Source organism: Anopheles arabiensis, chromosome 3 (assembly GCF_016920715.1).
Source record: "Anopheles arabiensis isolate DONGOLA chromosome 3, AaraD3, whole genome shotgun sequence".
Taxonomy (NCBI): domain Eukaryota; kingdom Metazoa; phylum Arthropoda; class Insecta; order Diptera; family Culicidae; genus Anopheles; species Anopheles arabiensis.
Window position 1 is genome coordinate 36,243,049 of NC_053518.1, and position 19,307 is coordinate 36,262,355.

At 47.2% G+C, this 19,307-nt stretch overlaps 1 protein-coding gene across 6 annotated transcripts in view; it reads right to left on the reverse strand.

The window, feature by feature from the left end:
* The window catches only part of LOC120900537 (voltage-dependent calcium channel subunit alpha-2/delta-4), a 63,504-nt gene extending 46,024 nt beyond the window's left edge, over positions 1-17,480 (reverse strand). The window contains exons 1-3 of one of the 6 annotated variants that reach the window (XM_040307650.1): positions 17,332-17,480; positions 12,592-13,280; positions 7,057-7,138 (exon numbers count right to left, since the gene is read on the reverse strand). In XM_040307650.1, the coding sequence (XP_040163584.1) occupies positions 7,057-7,138; positions 12,592-12,737 (228 nt within the window). In that variant the 5' untranslated portion in view covers positions 12,738-13,280; positions 17,332-17,480. Of the gene's footprint in view, positions 1-7,056; positions 7,139-12,591; positions 13,281-13,609; positions 13,634-15,237; positions 15,261-15,308; positions 15,494-16,685; positions 16,841-17,331 lie in introns of those variants that run through there. The other 5 variants (XM_040307656.1, XM_040307652.1, XM_040307653.1 and 2 more) reach the window with 5 other exon arrangements.
* Positions 17,481-19,307: the final 1,827 nt, after the last annotated feature.

Here is a 19,307-nt window from a genome sequence, read left to right on the forward strand (position 1 = left end):
CATCATTGGCAGGACACAAAATGAGATTGCATACTTTTTCGATCCGTCATCCGTTGCCAGCCCCCTGAGGGTGGATGGACCCGTCATCATCCGTCACCGGCGACAGGGCGCGATTAACGCTGACACCTGCCAATAAACCGTCGGCTTCAGCAAATTAATCCCAGCATTTCAGTGCTCCCGGGCATCGCATCGCAACGCCACCGGGTCGTGGTTGGTCGTGCGCAATGCAGCAGCTAGGGTAAGTGGAAAGATTTTCCAAGAAAACAAGTGCCACCAACGCTGCCGATATTGCTGCTGCTGCTGCTGTACCTGTGGGTGAGTGCACTGGGCACTCAAGCATCCTTCATTTTCGGACGAAAAACATCCTCGAAAAAAGGACACGGAACCTCGGATGGACGCGAAGCAAAACGCGAAAACGCTAATAACAATTATCCATTCAATTTGAATTTTAATGCCATGGAAATGATTTCGCGGAAAAACGCGCGTCCCCGGTTTATCCCTTTTCTCTTTGCGCTTGTTTTGTTTTGTTTGGTCTAACCTTCTAGTCCACTGCTGCCCGCAATGGTGGCTCTCCCAGTGCCCCAGGTCCTAAGGGAAAAGACAGCGAACAAAACAATATTCCACCCAAGATGGGCCCATCCTTTGGGTGTCCTTAACGTCGACCACAGCCAACAACGCTTCGCGCTTAGTTGACCGGACATGAAATCGCTCGCTCGCTCTCTTTTTCACAACAGAGCGGGACAATGGGTGTACGAAAATGCGAGCAAATACACCAATGAAAGAGGTTGGGGAAAACAAAACTCGACCGTTTGGAAAAACAACAGCTTCGCCTTTGCACATTGGGAGGGTTCGAAATGCCCAAAGACAGATGGTCGTGGGACGAACACTGGGGCATGAAATACGCTCTTCCCTATTTTCCTGTAAACCATAACTACCTCACTTCTTCTACTCCCCGAAAAACACCCCCTTTTCCACGCCATCGCGTCCTGCAGGCAAAGCGTTCCTGGAATTCATTCACCGAACCCTGTCGGAATGGACGCGCGAATCAAGAGCGAGGCAATTAAAACCTACTGCCAATAGGCGCCCCAGCCCCTTGTGTAACCCTTCCCCCCAGCGCTGGCCACCGATAATTCCATGGTGTCAATGATGAACGGAAGGAAAATGAAGCGAAATTTTCCTCCCAATTTACCTGGACGCAGTAGTACCCATTCCACCATTCTGGTTCCGTTTCGGTAAAATGGAACCGTTTCGTTGAATTCTGCCCCTCGGGGGACCGTTTGGGATGAGACACAAACACACAAGCGCACACACACACACAGGTGGGAAGCAGACCTTTTCGCAGCCAGACAACTCTTTACCACTCTACCACTACTCGTGCCGTGGATACTTCAAAGCGAAGTCAAAAACCATTCACGAACAGACCGCGAACGTTTAAAGCCGTTTCCATGCTCGGGTGGCTGGGCCTGAGCTTTTGCTAATGACGTCCCGGTACATGATCCCGAGATTCAATTTACGGTTGGAAAAAGTAAAGCGCTTGCCTTGTGGTGCGCTTTTTAACTGTGAACGAAATAATTTCAGTTCAACGAAATTACGGTTCAATGAAGATTGCTTAAGGTAAATCCTAGTCACGGCACCAAGCGCACACGCTTGGATAGAGTTAGTTTGTTATCATCATAGGTTTTTTTTCACGGATAGCAATCTTCATCGTGTAGAAGCTACAATTTAAGGATAAAATCACCAAAAGCTGCACAGCAACTCTTTTCATCGCTTTTTTCATTTGCTGGATTTAAAATCAGACCAACGACTTAATCCTCCAAACAACACTTTCATCTGCAATCTTCGCAACAAAACTAACCCTTACCCACACACACGTCTCCAACTGGGCTCCAAGGCGCTACTTGCGACGGCAGGAATGCCGAATCACGGCACTGCAATTGACTGTTGCAAACAGCGTTGTTAGCGCGTGTGTGTGTTGCATCCATCCTGCCACGCTCTGCCACAGCCATTGATAAAATTGTTCCAAATTGCTACCATCAACAAATCAGCCCCCGCAGCAGTAGCCGCCTGCATCCACCGAAATCCACCACAGACACAGCTCGAGATTGCAGCAAACGTTTATCTGCGCAGGCAAACATTCTCTCACGTGGTGGAACAGTTTGCGCTTCGTGTACAGTTTGCCAAGGGCTGGACCTGCAGTGCTACCGGGCGACTGGCACTAGGTGAACGTTTTCTATCCAACGTACAGACGAATTTTATTCACAAGCACAAACACACACCTAGACACATCTTACAGCTTACAAAAGCTACAATTCGCGACTGGATCTTGAGTACTATCTACTGCACACCTCGTAGATATCCTCGCAGCGTGCTGACGCCTTTTGCAAGGACTTCCAAAGCACACACACACACGAAACATGCCACCACACTGCCCAATGAGACTTAATTTAGTGATTTGCCAGCACCGGCCCAGAAGCACCCAGCACTTTCCCACGACGAGTTATGTAGTGGCAAAACGGTGAATGCGCGTTCGGTGCTCGCTGCCTGCCGAAATTGGAGCGTGAGGGACTCGCTAAAGCTGTAGCTTGCTTCTGCACCCGGATCACGTATCACCGGGACAATCGTCGTTTCTAGCGGTAATGGGCGCTAGATCGCTAGAGCCCGTAGTTCTTCGGCTCGCTCCCTCACAAAAACCGTCCGAAATCCCTTTCTGAATCCACCTCGGCATACAGTCCCACCGTTCCAGCGACTTTGAATGGACCTGTGCACACACACACGTACGCACACACACGCACTCAAAACATAAACAGGATGTGTTTACTTTTTTCTTGGTATGTTCTCTCCCAGTGTCTCTCCGCCCCCCGTACGCTGGTTCTGTTTCCCAGTAAATGCACTCTCGCTTTCCACTCTCGCTCAAGCAGGGCAACAACACGATCGACAAGCACGAGCCACCATTAATCTACGTCCCGGGGTGGATAAAATATTCAATATATATTCGTTTGCTAAGTGCCGGAGCGTGGCAAATATTTTATGCCACACGGGCTCCGGCTCTGAAGGAGCTCTGGGTGGACTGGGGCAACCCCAAACCATAACCTGTTAACCTTTTCCATTTCACCCGAAATAAAACACTTCCCCAAAATGGGTGCTAAAAGATTGCCGAGATTTTGCGCTTCCACACTAGCGGACGCGTCCCTTGTACCGGTGGTTGTTTTTTGGTTTTTTTGCTAGTTTAGTAACTCGCTGGAGGATAAATCTTGGCCACCGTTTGCCGAGCGATGCTGTGCATTAGGGTATGGCAGTAAATTTAAAACTAAAATTTCTCTATTACAGTTGCTCTTTGACACGCGTTTGTGGATTCAATTGAGCGTCGTTGCAGAAGAGCAATGAAGAAATATGGCTTTATTGAGTTTATTCGGAAATATTACATGAGACAGTGTTTTGTTTCAATTTTTAACAGCAAATAAGGTTTAAAACTTAAATAATTACTTTGATATAGATTTTAAACTGTACCAATGTACAATTTTAAAGCATTATTTTGTTAAAAACGTATGTTTATCACGAGATACATACTAAGAGAAGATTATAATAACCTTACTCCATCAAAATTTACTCTTACCATCACTCTTTTCCGCAAGCCCTGTTCCATCGCTAAACCCCTAAAAGCTGCCGCAGCATGCACTGTTTTACTTCATCACGCACCGTGAAGTAATATGTGCATGAAGGTAGAGCAAAAACAAAACACCAGCAAAAAAACCCGGCACCAAACTTCCCATCATTTCGCTGGTCAGCGTTCGAACGTACGAACGGCGGCGCGAGCGGACGTGGCTAACGATGTGTAAGCAGGAGGTAAACACCGTACCCACGGTCTGCACATTAACCGTCTTCTGGCACGATCCACACGAACGCTGGACAATGTAAATGCGATTCCTGTGCGCGCACACAATGTACGCTGCTGGCACACATTGTTGCACACCTTCGCCCACTGCTGCAGCATCAACGCATACATGGCGAGTATGCGAGCGATGCAGAGAAAAAAAGTTGCTCCCTTTTACATCACACACACACAAACACACACACACACACACACACACACACACACACACACACACACACACACACACACACACACACACACACACACACACACACACACACACACACACACACACACACACACACACACACACACACACACACACACACACACACACACACACACACACACACACACACACACACACACACACACACACACACACACACACACACACACACGAATATATTCCACTTCCTTGGTTTTCACACTTCTGCCATTTGTTTCTGAGAACCGTTGCAGCAGGCACCGGCTTTGCACCGGTTAAGTGCTACATCGCAATCAACATTTTACTCGAACACCTCATGAACACGTTAACAATCATTGTTTTCTAGGCTCATCACGCTTATCGTGTGCCTCTTGGCGTGCCGTGGTGAGAAAGCGTGTTGAGGCAGGAAATCACGTTTGCATTCATGGTTGCACGCTGAGGTGGAGCAGTAGCGTGGGAATAATAACTGACAGGGGCGGATGTACTGTACCGTGTTGGGCGCTTATTTATCTTGCTTGAAGCTTGAAGCTTCACTCTTTCTTTAGATCGGCAAGATACTTGTGTTTTGGCAATTTATCAAAAGGTGTAGATTAATAAAAAAAAACATTGTGATTGTAACAAAAAAGAGGTAAGAACCAGATGGAGACGCACGGTCATTGTTGCTTTGCCGTGTGCTTCATGGAGGCGCATGGTGTTTTATAATTCAGTCGAAAATCGTTTTCAAAATGTTCCATTTAAAAAGATTATGAATGAAAAGTAGCAATCAAGCTCGATATGTAAGTAGTACTTATCAGTTATATAAATAATATAACAATATAAGCACAAAAAAGATTTAAAAAAACCAATACTTTTCGCATTTCAATTATTTATAGCAAATTAACTATCACAAACATCGCTTCATGCGATGCGATAAAGTAAATGCTCTTCCTCTCTCACTTTCACTCTAAATCATGTTTGCACAAGCCACACGTTCAACCCCCCCACAGTGTATTGCAACCATGGCTGCAAGCGTTCACCCAACGAGCTCACAAGAAAAAGGCGGCCCAAACGAGCAGAAGCACATCGATCTCAATGCCAACCTGGGAAAAGTTTTCACATACCGACTAGTTTTCTTGGTTGAAAATTGGCTCAAAAACGTTGCATCACATTCCACCGTCGTCGCATCCTCGTCCTGCCGAGCCTCGTTACGTCGGGAACTAATTTCCCATCCCGAGCACCACCCTTTCCTCGGCTGTCGTAACACACGGAACGCACACCTGAACCACACACACACACCTGAGCGTATGCTTTTCACCTGGGCTACTCTCCTGGTCGATACGGGGCACCGTCTTCAAGGTTTTTCATCGCTTTAAAACCTTCAGCTGCACCATAAATCTCATTCTCGTGCGACCCCTTCCTTCCCACCTCCTTACCACACCCCCCGGTAAAGCCTTTCTGATACATCAAATTTCTATCTTTACAGCCCCAGCAACAACACACAGCCTATGGCACACCCCCTTAGGAAAAAAAATTGCCAACCCACGGGAAAACCTCCACGCTCCACGCGTGGGGGGGGGACGGACACAAAATCGATTCTCCGAGGGACCGTGAAAATCCGTGCCACAATGTCGTCAGGTAGCGAAGCCGCGCTTTTGCGAACAAGTAACGAAAACTCGCCTTCCACGCTTCCACCTGCGATTATGCCCCAGGCAGGAAAACGATACAAGACGCTCTGTCAATGTGTAGCAGCGCGACAGCGCACTGTAGCCTCACATTTTTCTCCCCGCATGGGGCTGCAGCAGCTCCAACGCTGTATGCACAGAGACACACACGTGCCAGAAAAATTGCCAAAGGGCGACGGTGCGCTTTTCGCGGCAACAGTGGTAGGTGGCGCGCAAGGGGTAAAGGAGGAAAGTAAAAACTTTCAGCACATATCCTCCGCTAAACAACGCCTTCCAGATGCCTCAGGCATTGCGCGCAGTATTTCTATGGGTGTGTGTGTGTGTGTGTGTGTGTGTGTGTGTGTGTGTGTGTGTGTGTGTGTGTGTGTGTGTGTGTGTGTGTGTGTGTGTGTGTGTGAGTGAGTGTGAGTGTGCCACATCGAGATAGCTTCACTTTGGCTTCACAAATTTTACACAAAGCTTCAACTACCGCTAGAAGCTGGATGAAGACGAGTTTTGCCCCAAAATATACTCAACGGTTTGACACACACCCACTCACACACATGTACACGTGTACAGTACCTCGTTCACGAACATCACCTCACACACACACACAGACATTGCAAAGAGTCTAGCAGAGTCGGTGAAAATACGGATGGAACATCGCAAGCAGGGCCCGTTCTCACCAAACTAGCAAAGCAGTTACATACACTCCACAGCAACCTGCCACAGCCACGGCAAATCTGTGCGAGAACCCTTATTCCCTTTCCCACTTCCCTCCAGACACTCAGTTTCCACGTTTTTAGGACCAAAACCCAAGGATTTCGGATTTCCTCTCCGCCTCCGATGCGCCTCGTTGTATAGCAGCGCTTGACTAATCTTGACCGCTTTTCCAACAGCAGCAGCACGGTGAGGCACTCCCTGGATGGTTAGGGATACCACCTTCACATTATTGGGTCTTCAGGTAAAATGCCTTTGTTGGCTTACAGCGCACAGGCACACACACACACTAACCGCATAGCAGAATCATTTAAAAAGCCCATCGCCTTTCCCTAAACGTAGAACCATTCCGGCACTGGCGTGAGCCAATCAATAGTTGCTACCGACGGAAACTACATCCCTGTTAATCTCCTCTTTTAGGAGTCTGGCTTGAAAGTCTATGAGGCAGGGGGTTCAATGGTGCTAAAAATTAGCAGGAAAATGGCTCCTCTTCTCCACCACTGAGGACACTGCACAGAATTAATCCCTGTCACTTTCTCTCGGCTTCTGTGACGAGCAGGAGGCACGCATTGACTTCGAGCTAAAACCTGGCAAGCAAATGGCAGCAGCATACTTACATTTCTGATGTCGTTCACTTTGGTAAACTGTCGTCCAAACTCCCACAGGTCGACGCCGAAGCGGATGGCCCAGTTTCGTACTCTGGAGAAGAAAAAATGGTTAGGAAAGGAAATAGAAGAAAAAATTAGTTATTTCAAGAAAGAGAAAAAAATGCATGGCTTATTTCCTCGATGCACCAGAGCGGGCGAAACGAAGCAGGATATCCTGCTACTCACTTTCGCCGTTCGCACTGAAGGTGAAATTTATCATGTCCATTATCGATGAGATGATTGCGAACGACCGCGCAAAGCATTCCGCAGCGCCAACCGGGACACCGGGATTCCCGAATCTCGTACACCAGGAAGCGACCACGGAACTATGATTGGCTGTGGGTGGGCTGTGCTGAAACTTTGCAGCAAATCCTCCCCGCTCTCTCTCTCCTATCTCTCTCTCTCTCTCTCTGTCTGTTCGAGTGAAGAAGCACACGGAAGCACAGCTAACACGGACGGCGACGAACCAGCAATGTAATATCTGTCAATACACTGCAAAGTGTTCGGTGGTCGGGTGCAGCGAGTGAACGGGACGAAGGATGTGCTGCAGGCCACAACGACCGAACGGACGATAGCATTCCTTTCTATTCAAATTCCTACATAAATTTTCCACCAAACCACCACCATCACTCGGCTGATCGGCGGTGACGCTGGAGGGAAACACAGATATTCGCGCGATTGGTGGAGATTCTTTGCAATTCACACCGCAACACACACACACGCGTAGGGGTTGCAAGGGTGTGTATGAGTTTGTCTGTGTGCTGTTGTCGCACCGGATGGCGCACACTATTCCGGGCGATATCCGGGAACTACCCTAACCTCAAAGCCTGCGAGCAATATAGCGCGAGTGACATGAAAAAAAAGATACAAACACACACACGCACACATAGAGCCTTAGGATGCAAAATGTATCGATGGTAAAGAAGAACTTTTGCAAAGATTTTCAAATACATCCAGGCAAGTTTTCGTGGGGAGGGGGGCTTTTCTTTTTCTCATACACAGTTTGCCAAATGACAGCAGCTTGGAGCGAAAGCAGGGGGAAAGAAAGGAAAAGACATTTCACACTACACCACCAAACAAAGCCACACACACACACGCGCGCAGAGAGTGGCTGATAGCAGGCGAACAGGCGTTCGATACGGTTGGAGAGATTTATTGAAAATTCTTTTCACTCAAAAAGCTCCGGCTGTCAGCCGCAAGTAATCGGAAGAGTCTAGAGTTCCACACACTCTACCCCCGCACAACCTCCAACACAACATCCGGGCTTTTGCACAGAGCATCCTTTCCGAGGCCGGTCCGAAAAGGGACCAGTGCCAGTTACGGTGGGCTTGGCATTCAATTCCGACCACCAGCGTTGCCAGCACACCGGGCACAACTGTTAAATCACTTCAACCCCGGCGGTGAAGTGGATTGATTGGATCCGGACATTGATGAACACAGTGCACCCCCGTACCCGTCCTACTCCCCCTGGCAGTGTTCACAGGTTGCTCACAAGTGGGCAGGATGTGTTGCAACGGAGTATGTAGGGTTTCAAAGTGAACAAAGGCAAGAAGTCGTGGCTCAAGAGCTTTAAGCTTAATTAAGATCGGAAACTGCACAAATTGGTAACTGGTTGGACGGAGCACATTTCTTAGCACTAATGGACACTTGGATGGTGGGTGTTTCAACAAACCAGAGTTTTCGCTCGGAAAGGTAAGATTGAACTTATTTGTTGAATGCAGTAATTGGATTCTGGCAAGTGTTGTATATTACTGTTTATGTGACAATTTAGCCTCCAGTTTTGATTTACTTATTAGTAACTGAATAAAGACTTGGCATGTTGTGACTTTTAATAATACCTTAAACTAAATAGAACATATCTGTTGATACGTTTTCACATACTTTCTTTGTTCACTTGAGACGATTCGGTTTTAAACAAACAATCAAATGGTTTTTCTGGGTCAATTTAACATACGAAAAAAAAAACTTACTAAAAGATGTCATTCGTTCACGTGTTATCCAAACTTTCTAAATAAATCAACGGCTTCAAATAATCCTATAAAGTACATAAAAAAGAAATAAAAACTTCAACATTATTGGCCTTAAAAAAGTTTAAAAAAATATCAATTATGAGCCCCTTCACGACTCTAGTCAGCTTTTTGTATGGAGTTTGACAGTTGCTGGCTGAAATCATGTAAACACTCCATACAAAACCAAAAACAAAACTAGCCTGCGATACTCAGTCTAGATTATTTCAGCCTCAAAGCTAGAATTAAATTCAAGTACCTGCTCGAAAACATGGCCAAACTAAGTATTCCCAAGTGACAGTTGTTCGAAATTGTTTTCCAATATCTGCTCGATTAGTACTCGATACGCTTGAAATTGTGGATTTGTGTGTGATCAAGTGTATTGAAAGCGTCAAGATTTTTTGTGTTCATAAATTAGACGTTCCTCTATCAATGGACGATGCCGTCGAGGTCATTTTTGATTCATAGCTATGGTTTTTTTATGAAAAACAAACGCTAATTTTGTGTGACGTTATTTTATAAAAATGGATATTATTTAAGTATAAAATGGGAATGATTTAAGTATTAGCCTGTCTCGTAGTACAGTCGTCAACTCGTATGACTTAACAACATGCCCGTCATGGGTTCAATCCCCAAATAGACCGCGCCGCCATACGTAGGACTGACTATCCTGCTATGGGGGGAATCAATTAGTCACTGAAAGCCAAGCCTACAAGTGGGTACAGGCCGGCCTTGACCGACAACGGTTGTTGAGCCAAAGAAAAAAAAATGGGAACATGGCCAACTATAACGATAGGAAACATCATTTCCGAGCGAATCTAGAAGAAAGTAACGAAAAAGACGAATCACAGTTGATTTTAAAGGACTTTTCTGAATTCCCTTAAACTGGTGCAGTTTAAGGGAAGTTTAAGGCTCCAGTTTAAGGGAATTTGCTCGTACTCGAAAATGTCAATTGGGATGTTTTCATTTATCCCAAGGTGCATTAAAGAGATCAGGTGGTGAAATCTAGAATCAAAGTGCATGTAGACCAGGTGGTCTCATAGCATATTTTTCATCAAATTTGAATGTCATTTTTTGACAGAACGGGTGAAAACTGTTGCTCAAACAGGCTTTCTGGTGGCTTGAAGAATACACAAAACACTCTTAACATCTTCATTCAGAAGCAGAAGCGATAAAAATCAACCATCTAGATACCTCTTCCATACACCTTGAGATAGCCCCATCAGTATATTATACCCACTTAGAAAGCTGCTGGAAAACTGCTATACAATGCGAACAGCTGACAGGCTAAAATTTTAACATACGAACTTAAAACGAAAAGGGCCCCTATAATAGAAATGTATAGAGCTTTATCTAAAGATGTTCATTTGTATTGTAATGGTGACTAGTGTACAGTACAAATGTCGAACATTAAAGCCTCCATCATCCTGTTTTCTTTAAAGCATTCACAGGCAACAATGGTCGAATGCATTCCTAGCCCAATATGCCACCAGCCTTCCGATACGATACGCATTCGCCGTTCGATCGATTCGCCCCCTTTTGCCCCGAAACCTTAAACAGCGATAAAACGCTTTGCGCAAAGTTATGACCGTTACGACTGTGAAAATTCATTTTCCTTTCTTTGTTTTTGATGCTGGAGAAGAAGCAACAACAACAAAAAACAAAAATATAATAACACCAACGTTACTACACCCAATAAAAGGCATGGAAAACACCAACAACAACGACATTCTCCGTTATGGCTGTTGCTGTTGCGTTTGGTTTTATTGCCTGCACGCTCCATCAATCTTAACGCCGGGGGGTTTGGCCCGCCGCTCTTCGCTTCCAGCGTAAAACCGATAAAAATTCGCAGCAAAAAGATGCAAGTGACGTTTTCGGGCGGGCCAGGGAATCAATCGCGATCGTATTACGCAACATAACGCTAATGCTAGAATGCTGTTATACGTTCGTTGGGGGGTGTGTGTTAGCAACTGTTTTCTTTTTGTTCAGTTTCATCATCTACACGATGATGGATAACATGTGCGTTGTGTTAATTCCTCTCTTTTTTTTAGGTTAGTGTGCAATTCTACACCGTGACATTCTGGAACGGTTGAGAAGCTCCACACAAATAGCTGTGGATTGCAGGCATGTGAAGTAAGCAGCCCTCTTGATGGCAGTTGATAGTCTCAAAGTATTTGCCGTGCTGTATAATCCAACTTTACACTCGCACCAAGAGAGAGAGTGAGTGCATGCCTTCGCCTTACTTCACTGTGTCATCAGATCGTCTAGAGAGACGCACTATGCACTAATACCCTCTTGAAAACTCTGGCGTAGTTGCATCTATATATTGACTTCGAGAACATCATTGTCATCCCACGAGCAGGAGCTGTAATGAATCTTCCAAACGGATTCATTTCCACTTCTCCTCCTGGTTTCAACAAAATAGGCGACAAACATCAATTCATGTTTTGGGTCATCCGTTACCCGCAAACCCGCGAGAATGTTTGACTTTCCACGGATTCCTCCAGACAACGGTATCGGTGGTCGATGAAGTATTTCTAAACTACTTCCCAATCACGATCCGATTGCGGCGCTGGCCGGAAAAGCGACACGCCATTCAACGCGCGTCCGGTCCTAGGCCACACTTTCCAGACAGCTAGCGCCGCATCATGCAAACTACTCAGCCCGTTCCCAAGAGACCACACTTTCCCACCCCCTCCCCCCCACTCCCCCAAGGTGATTATGTATTTTTTGTGCAGCATGACGTCCTCTCCGCGAAGCCTGCGGCACGAACGAGTGCTCGGCAGGAGAATCCATTCCTGCGCTTTTGTCGAGATAATTTAAACAATTTAAACTTTTCAACTACTCCTGCTGCTCCTGCACCATCAGCATCACCAACGAACGGATAAAAGAGACTACACTGCTTTCGGCCCCACGCTGAGACAATCCCACGGGGAACACGCCCAACGATTGCGCTCGCGGGTGTAGCAAGCAAAGCGCGCGCTACGTGCTGCAACACTCAAAAATTCTGCACCGGGGCATGCACCGAGCAAACGACTCAAAAGGACGGGATTGTGCGGGTGCACCGTTGTGATGCAGCGCTCGGCAATAATGGGATAAAACAGCGAACCCCAAGCACCCTCCAGGGAGTCGGGAGGGAAACAAGTGCAAACACAAAACGGTCCATGATCGTGTTTTGCAGCCGTGTGGTGTGGCATCGATCGAATCGGTGTTCGTAATGTTCCTAGCATTAGTATTTAATGCAAATCGGTGGACAAAGCTGTGTTTGTGTGTAATTGCAAATCATCAAGAAGAAATGATGTTTCTATTAGTTTAAACGACTATTTCGAATGCTTAGTTAGGTCTCCTTCAACTTGAAAACTATCACCAAGTATTGAAATGAATTTTTCATTGCAAAATATCGCCTACAATGCCACAGTTTTCATTGTCCAAAATTATCACAATCCCTGTAACACAATATGCCCCGCAATATGCCACTAAAAACAAAAACATTACTTACTCGTTATGCGGAATATCCTCGTCCGGGTCGGCACTGACGGGGGTCGGATCGATCGCTAGCAGCAAACACACCAGCAGCAACAGCGAGCCCGTCAGCAAATGGCGCCGTCTCCAGCGCCACCACCTACTCCGGGGCAGAGGCTCCATCACACTCCGACCACACGTGCCGATCGGCGAACCGGGAACACACCGGGTGCAAGCAAAGAACGATCGATGTCACTGTTTCAATTTCGTGCAGCACTCGCCGCCAAACACCCGGGGGGGAGGGCCCGCGTGCCACAAACCACACACTCGTCACACACACACACACCCGCACCTTCACCAATGAAAGGATGACTCTGAGGCTTTTCTTTGGTAGCGAACGACACTTTTCTTGGGCCAATTTTAGGCAACTACCCTACTGGTTTATGGTTTATTTATCTTTGGTTTATGACCCACCAGGCCAGAGACAACAGCGCCTCGTAACGCGTGGGCTCACGATAAATTCGCACACACACTAACACACAATTTCATATACACTAAACGCGCGTAAACACATGCTCGCACACACACACATACACTGGGGTTAATGCATGCACATTACGGTAAAGATCAGTGTGCGATCCGGTTCACAAAACACATCGCCAAGGAAGAGCATTGTACACACCTCCTTCGCTTGTGTCGTGCAAAGAACCTGCAAGAATACGTAACCTATGCGACAAGGAAGGAACAGAACAGGATTCGTGTTTATCAATAAAACATACAATTTAAATATAAATTACACCACATAACGCGCGCGCGCGCCAAGCCGTACAAGAATGGAGCGACATGGAGCGTTTTTTGGTCATCATAACGTTTTATGGCACACTCGCGGTTTCTTGGTAGCACCGAAATAGCCCCTTTACCACAGCTACCGAGTATTTTTACACCTTCTTGGGATGTTACAGTGGTATGGGACCGTTTTTAGCAGAATTTTTTGCTCAATTTCCAACGAAAGAGCTCTCTTTTTTGTGCGAGACAGCGCACGATAATGCACGAACCTAATGAAACGTTTCAGCAGACCTTCAGGCAACTCTCTGAGTGCAGGTTGCATCCAATACACACCACTGCGCCCAGAGCGGATTCTACGCTTCCCTACTCACACACACACACACACTCTTGAACAAACTGCAGTTGCACACACACACACACACACACACACGTGCTCCTGCTTGCAACATACTACACTACGGTGCAGCAGCAGGGCAGGGGAGCAAATTCACAACTCTCACTCACGCAAGCAATCCAACCAACACAAACACAGACCGTACCGTACCGTACTCGGCCCGTTTGGCAGCCCACGCCAACGGTCCGGAAGTGCAGCGTAAAGAGCACGTGGTGCGTGGTCGTCGTCTGTGGCGTCTCCGATGGTGTGGTGCGTAGGATGCGGAAATTTCGACGACACTCTCGCTCGCCTGTGGCTCTGTGGTTCGGTGCGCCTAACACCATTACACATTCGCACAATAACCCACCATCATCGATTCAACGGACTTCTTTTTTGTTTTTGGTTTTTGCTTTTGCTCCTTGCGTAGTGTTTTATCCATACGCAATGACCTTGTAGTGGTTTAAGCGCTGTGTGTGTGTGCTCACAACTTTTTGAAGGATTCTGATGGAGGCGCATGGTGCACGGTGCGAACGCGATCCATTTTCCTGCCTGCAACGCAATTACACTTGCAGGCTAAGTAACGGTGTAGATAGAACAAAGTAAAACTCCAGTGATTGGGATAAAAAGAGGGAAAAAGCCAAAAAATTAGGTACAAAATTTAGAAATTAAAAACAAAAAAACTACGAAAAAAAATCACAAATTCAAGGGAAAATTCGTAAGAAATGTTACACTTTTAGCAAAGCATAATGATATTTGCAAAAACACAAAAACACACACACATTCCGGAGAAAAAACTATAATCGTTTCTTCGTTTTTTCATATTGCAAACGTTCTAGCCCCACCTCTACACTGTTCTGAACCACTTCAGCACAATCCCGTAGCCAATGGAGTTTGATTAATGCTTCACTACCGATTTGATGATGTTTCTCCCTCCCAGCCACACACACACGCACACAAAAAACACACACACGCACATATGTATGTATTTCTTTGCTATTTTTCCACAGATATAAAACACACAATGTACCCAGAGTTCTCTTCTTGCGAATATTACTCTCTTTTGCTCTTTTTCTATTTCACTCTCTCTCTCTCTCTTTCTTTCTTTCTCTGTTTCAACAAACGAAGCCATCTTCCATCACGGTCACACACGAAATCTTCATCGCGCGTACGGTTGGAGGTTATGGGCGAAGATAATCTGTCGTTTTTCGTGTACAGCTTTTGCTCCTCTTCTTACAAAGCAAATGCAATTCTTCTCAGCATCTGCTTCAGCTTCAGCATACAGTTTTACAATACCGACACAGACACACACACGCACTGACTGCCCGGATAGACGAGTCTTTTCATTATTTACTATCGAGCCATCTACACCTACTACTACTTCTCTATGCAGGCGATAAGCCTGGCGCGTCTGCAAAGAATAGTATTTCGCACAGCCTGAACACAAAGAACACACTTTTACACACATATCATACGCATATCCTTTGGACATGTAAGCGACAAAAAAGGCACCACAACATATCACACCGTCAATCATAGCGTTGGGGATCCGACACTCAATATCCGTCCGAAAACGCACACACCACTGAAAAGCTTACAGATCACATGGCCTTGAAGCCCAAAATGCAACTTTCCACTGCACAGAACACGCTGCACACCATTGGCTCGACGATGGGAATGATTTGTAATCTCGTCAGTTTCATCAGCTCTTGCAGACGCAGTGCACGCAGCGAGAATTCAATCTGTTCGTTGGCGGGTGGCAGCGATACGACACCTTTCTGTGGTGCCTTCTGCTGCTGCTACTACTACTACTACTGCTGCACTTACATACATTTTCTGTCACCTCATCCCACACCGCCTTCAGCCTCGGGGATGAAGGATGCTTTCAGCTTCAGCTACCGCGCAAAGACACGAAGGCACACAGGGAGCGATGGTTGGGGCAAGGCTCGTGCCGTCTCGTTCCGTTCTTGGGCAAACGATACGGGCACAGCAAGCACATGATCACAGGCACGCACGCGTGCCACACGGGAAGAAAGACCTGCCCTTCACCAGCCAGCCAGCCACAACAGCGCGCGAGCGAGCCTTACACGTGGAGAGTGGCAAAACAGGGACGCGCAGACAGAGAGAGAGAGAGAGCAGGACAGGCAAGCGTCCGTTCGGCACCGTCGTCTAACATCCGTCTAATCGAGTTAGTGTAATCACCACCCCAACGGTCCACCGCCGCCGGAGAGAGCGCGGGGAGCGAAATGGAAACGATTTTTCGGTTCAGCTACCTTCGTTGAAGCCCGCCCGTCCGCTCTTTGAGGGGTGGGGGGGGGTGCTGGGGTTTTGGGATGGATGTACCACCACGAGGGGACGGGTAGGCGCTCTGGAACGTTGCAAAAGTTTGGCGGCAGTAAGAAAAGCAACCAACCGATCAAGAGAAAGAGCGACTGTGTGTGTGTGTGTGTGGATGAGAATTTCACCAGGCGTGGAAAAAAGCGCGTTTAGATGTGTTTTTTTTTTTGTATTTGTTCGTGCCTGTCTTTTGTCTGTGTTTTGTTGCACTCATTTGTGAAACGCGGGTTTTTTCCCATTCTCTTGAAGCGGGATGGAAGGTGATGCTGATTTACTTTGGAGCAGATTTCGGTATGGATATAAATTTGCACAACCACCCACCCCCACCCCAATCACAGCCGAATTTGGACCAACAGCTCCACCACTCACACACACACACACACACACACACACACTGACACATACAAATTGTAGAAAAAGGACTCTCCATCCAAACCATATCATAGTCCTTTCGGTGAGGTGCCTTTTTGGTCGTTTTTTTTTTGTTCTTTTCAGTTTGCGAACAGCTTTCAACTGAACTAGTTAAACTGCACTCAACTTGCTCCTTGTCCTTGCAGTGTTGCAGTTTTTCCCGTCTCCAAACTCACAGGGTGCGTTCGTTTTTCTGCTGAATTTGATGTCCCTTTCCAATACCGTACCACCCCAAACAGCCAGCCTTTCAGTAATCCAGGGGGGTGAGGGTTGGCGGGTGCGGGTGTAAGCGTCCCTACACCAACACCGCTGAGGGCCGTAGACCAGGCGTAGACACGGAGCAGCACGATGGATGACAGCGAGCACGAACCCGTACCGTACGCTAGCCGATACTACCGAGACCGTCGATGTGATACGCGCGTATTCCCTGAAACCGCCGTTTTTCTTCCCGCCCCGACCCCGTGAGAGAATGCCCCGCTCGCTCCGCTTGCAGGTAGTGTACCGCCGCCTCTTCGCCATCGCTAAAAACGCGGTGCTTCGTTTTTGCGCGAGACACAGTCCCGCGCGCGCAGGCGCTGCCCAACTCTCCCAACCAGAGAGCAGCTGCGAGCGAAGAAGAGAGAGAGAGAGAGACAGAAAATTGGGAGAGCCTTTTTTCCACCGGTTACCACCGTTGCTCCCCTTGCAGAACACGCATCGTAGGTGCAGCAGGGGGAGGGGGGGGTGGATCAGAAACTTTAAACAAAAAAAATACAGCTACCCAACCCAACCATCGGTAGCACCCGAAGAGCGACTGTTACAACACTTTTCACACCGCCTGCTTGAACTTTTTCACTAAATTCACACTTTTTCAACACGCGCACACACACACACCTTGCTTGAATCAGCGCTGCAGCGAAGCTGGGTACAAGATTTCCCGAACAAATGGGCACCCAAACGAGCACGGGAACACGCACGGGTGAACGACGCCGCCACTGTCGAGCGCTTTTTTCCTTCTGCAGAATTGGGGGAACGGCTCTGCCAAACACTGACACTTCGGGGCTGCGGATCGATAGACGCGTCTGAAATGTCCTTTTTTTGACAAAAGGCGATGATGAGTGTTTAACACGGTGGCTGGTTGGTCTGGTGTGTGGCTCCAGCAGGAAAAGCCTTTTCACGCGCTCACCGCAAGGATTGTACCGGTGAGAGACACTTTTAAAATGACCGTTTCAAGGCTCGCCAATTTTTTTGTTTAAAGAATATTATCTTTTTATACTTTTTCTTACATTTATATACTTACCTGCCGCAAAAGATAGCATAGCCAGGGTAAAACTGTATGACGCTATGAGCTCTTTTGGAATCCCGGCCAAACTGATAAGGCTAGTTAGAATGACTATGACCAACGTCACATGCCAGGTGAGGGTGGATGGAAAACTCTCAGGACCTTTTGCTACCACCAAAGGTCTGCGCCAGGGGGACGGGCTTGCCTGTCTCCTATTCAACCTAGCACTAGAGAGGGTCATCCGCGACTCGAGGGTGGAGACTACGGGAACCATCTTCTATAAGTCAACCTAGAACGCTGATGATATACTAGACATCATTGGTCTGCGGCTCTCCTATGTAGCACAAGCCTACCAAGGGATCGAGCAGACGGCAGAAAGCCTCGGATTGCAGATAAACGAGGCAAAGACCAAACTGATGGTGGCAACATCAGCGGGCCTACCAATAAATAATCAGAATCTACGTAGGCGTGACGTGCAGATAGGTGAACGCACCTTTGCAGTCGTCCCACAATTCACCTATCTTGGGTCAAAGGTCAGCAACGACAATAGCATGAAAGCTGAGTTGCGCGCAAGGATGCTGGCTGCCAACCGGTCATTCTACAGCCTGAAAGATCAGTTCACCTCAAAGAACCTGTCGCGACGGACGAAGCTGGGACTATATGTTACTTATATAGTACCGGTACTCACATACGCCTCTGAGACATGAACACTGTCCAAATCTGACGAAACCCTCTTAGCTGCGTTCGAGAGGAAGATGCTCAGAAGGATACTTGGCCCCGTATGTGTGGAAGGACAATGGAGGAGCCGCTATAATGAGGAGCTATACGAGATGTTCGGCGACCTCACTGTCGTACAGCGTATCAAGCTCGCCAGACTTCGATGGGTTGGCCATGTTGTACGCATGGAAACGGACGACCCAGCCCGTAAAGTCTTTTTTAGGCCGTCCACAAGGACAGAGGAGGCGTGGTAGGCCCAAATTGAGGTGACAAGATGGCGTGGAAGCGTCCGCCATTGAGGCCGGGATAACGGACCAAGACCGCAGGTCAAGACCGCAAAGCGGTTGTAGCGCCGGAGAAGTAAGTAAGTAATATACTTACCTACTTGTAGTATAGCGATTACACGGCACGTCACTTGTGGTATAGCGATTAAATGCACGACGTGCTACCATTTTGGGTTCAAATCTCGTAATGGACCGTATCCCACAGGGCTCCATTTAGCCTTGTGAACAACTCCGGATGACTTTCTGGGCTGGATTCTCCGGTTTTATAAGAATGGCATGGCCCTCACACAGGAACCTGAGGACTCTGGAACCAATTGCAGCAATTACAAGAACGTCCTAAAGCTTTTAACTCTTAACAACTGCCCCAAGGTCTCAAGCGACGAACCCAGAACTAGTTCAACAACTGCTCCTGATTCTTCAACTGCTTTCTTTAGCTATCAATCTCGTACTAAACTTCGAGATTGATGTCCCATGTGCACTACGATGAGATTTTATGAATTCTTAAACCTCAGATACTTCCATTGGTAACTAGATTAAAATTACAACGACAAACGATTAACATCTAACAATGTGCACAAATAAAAATA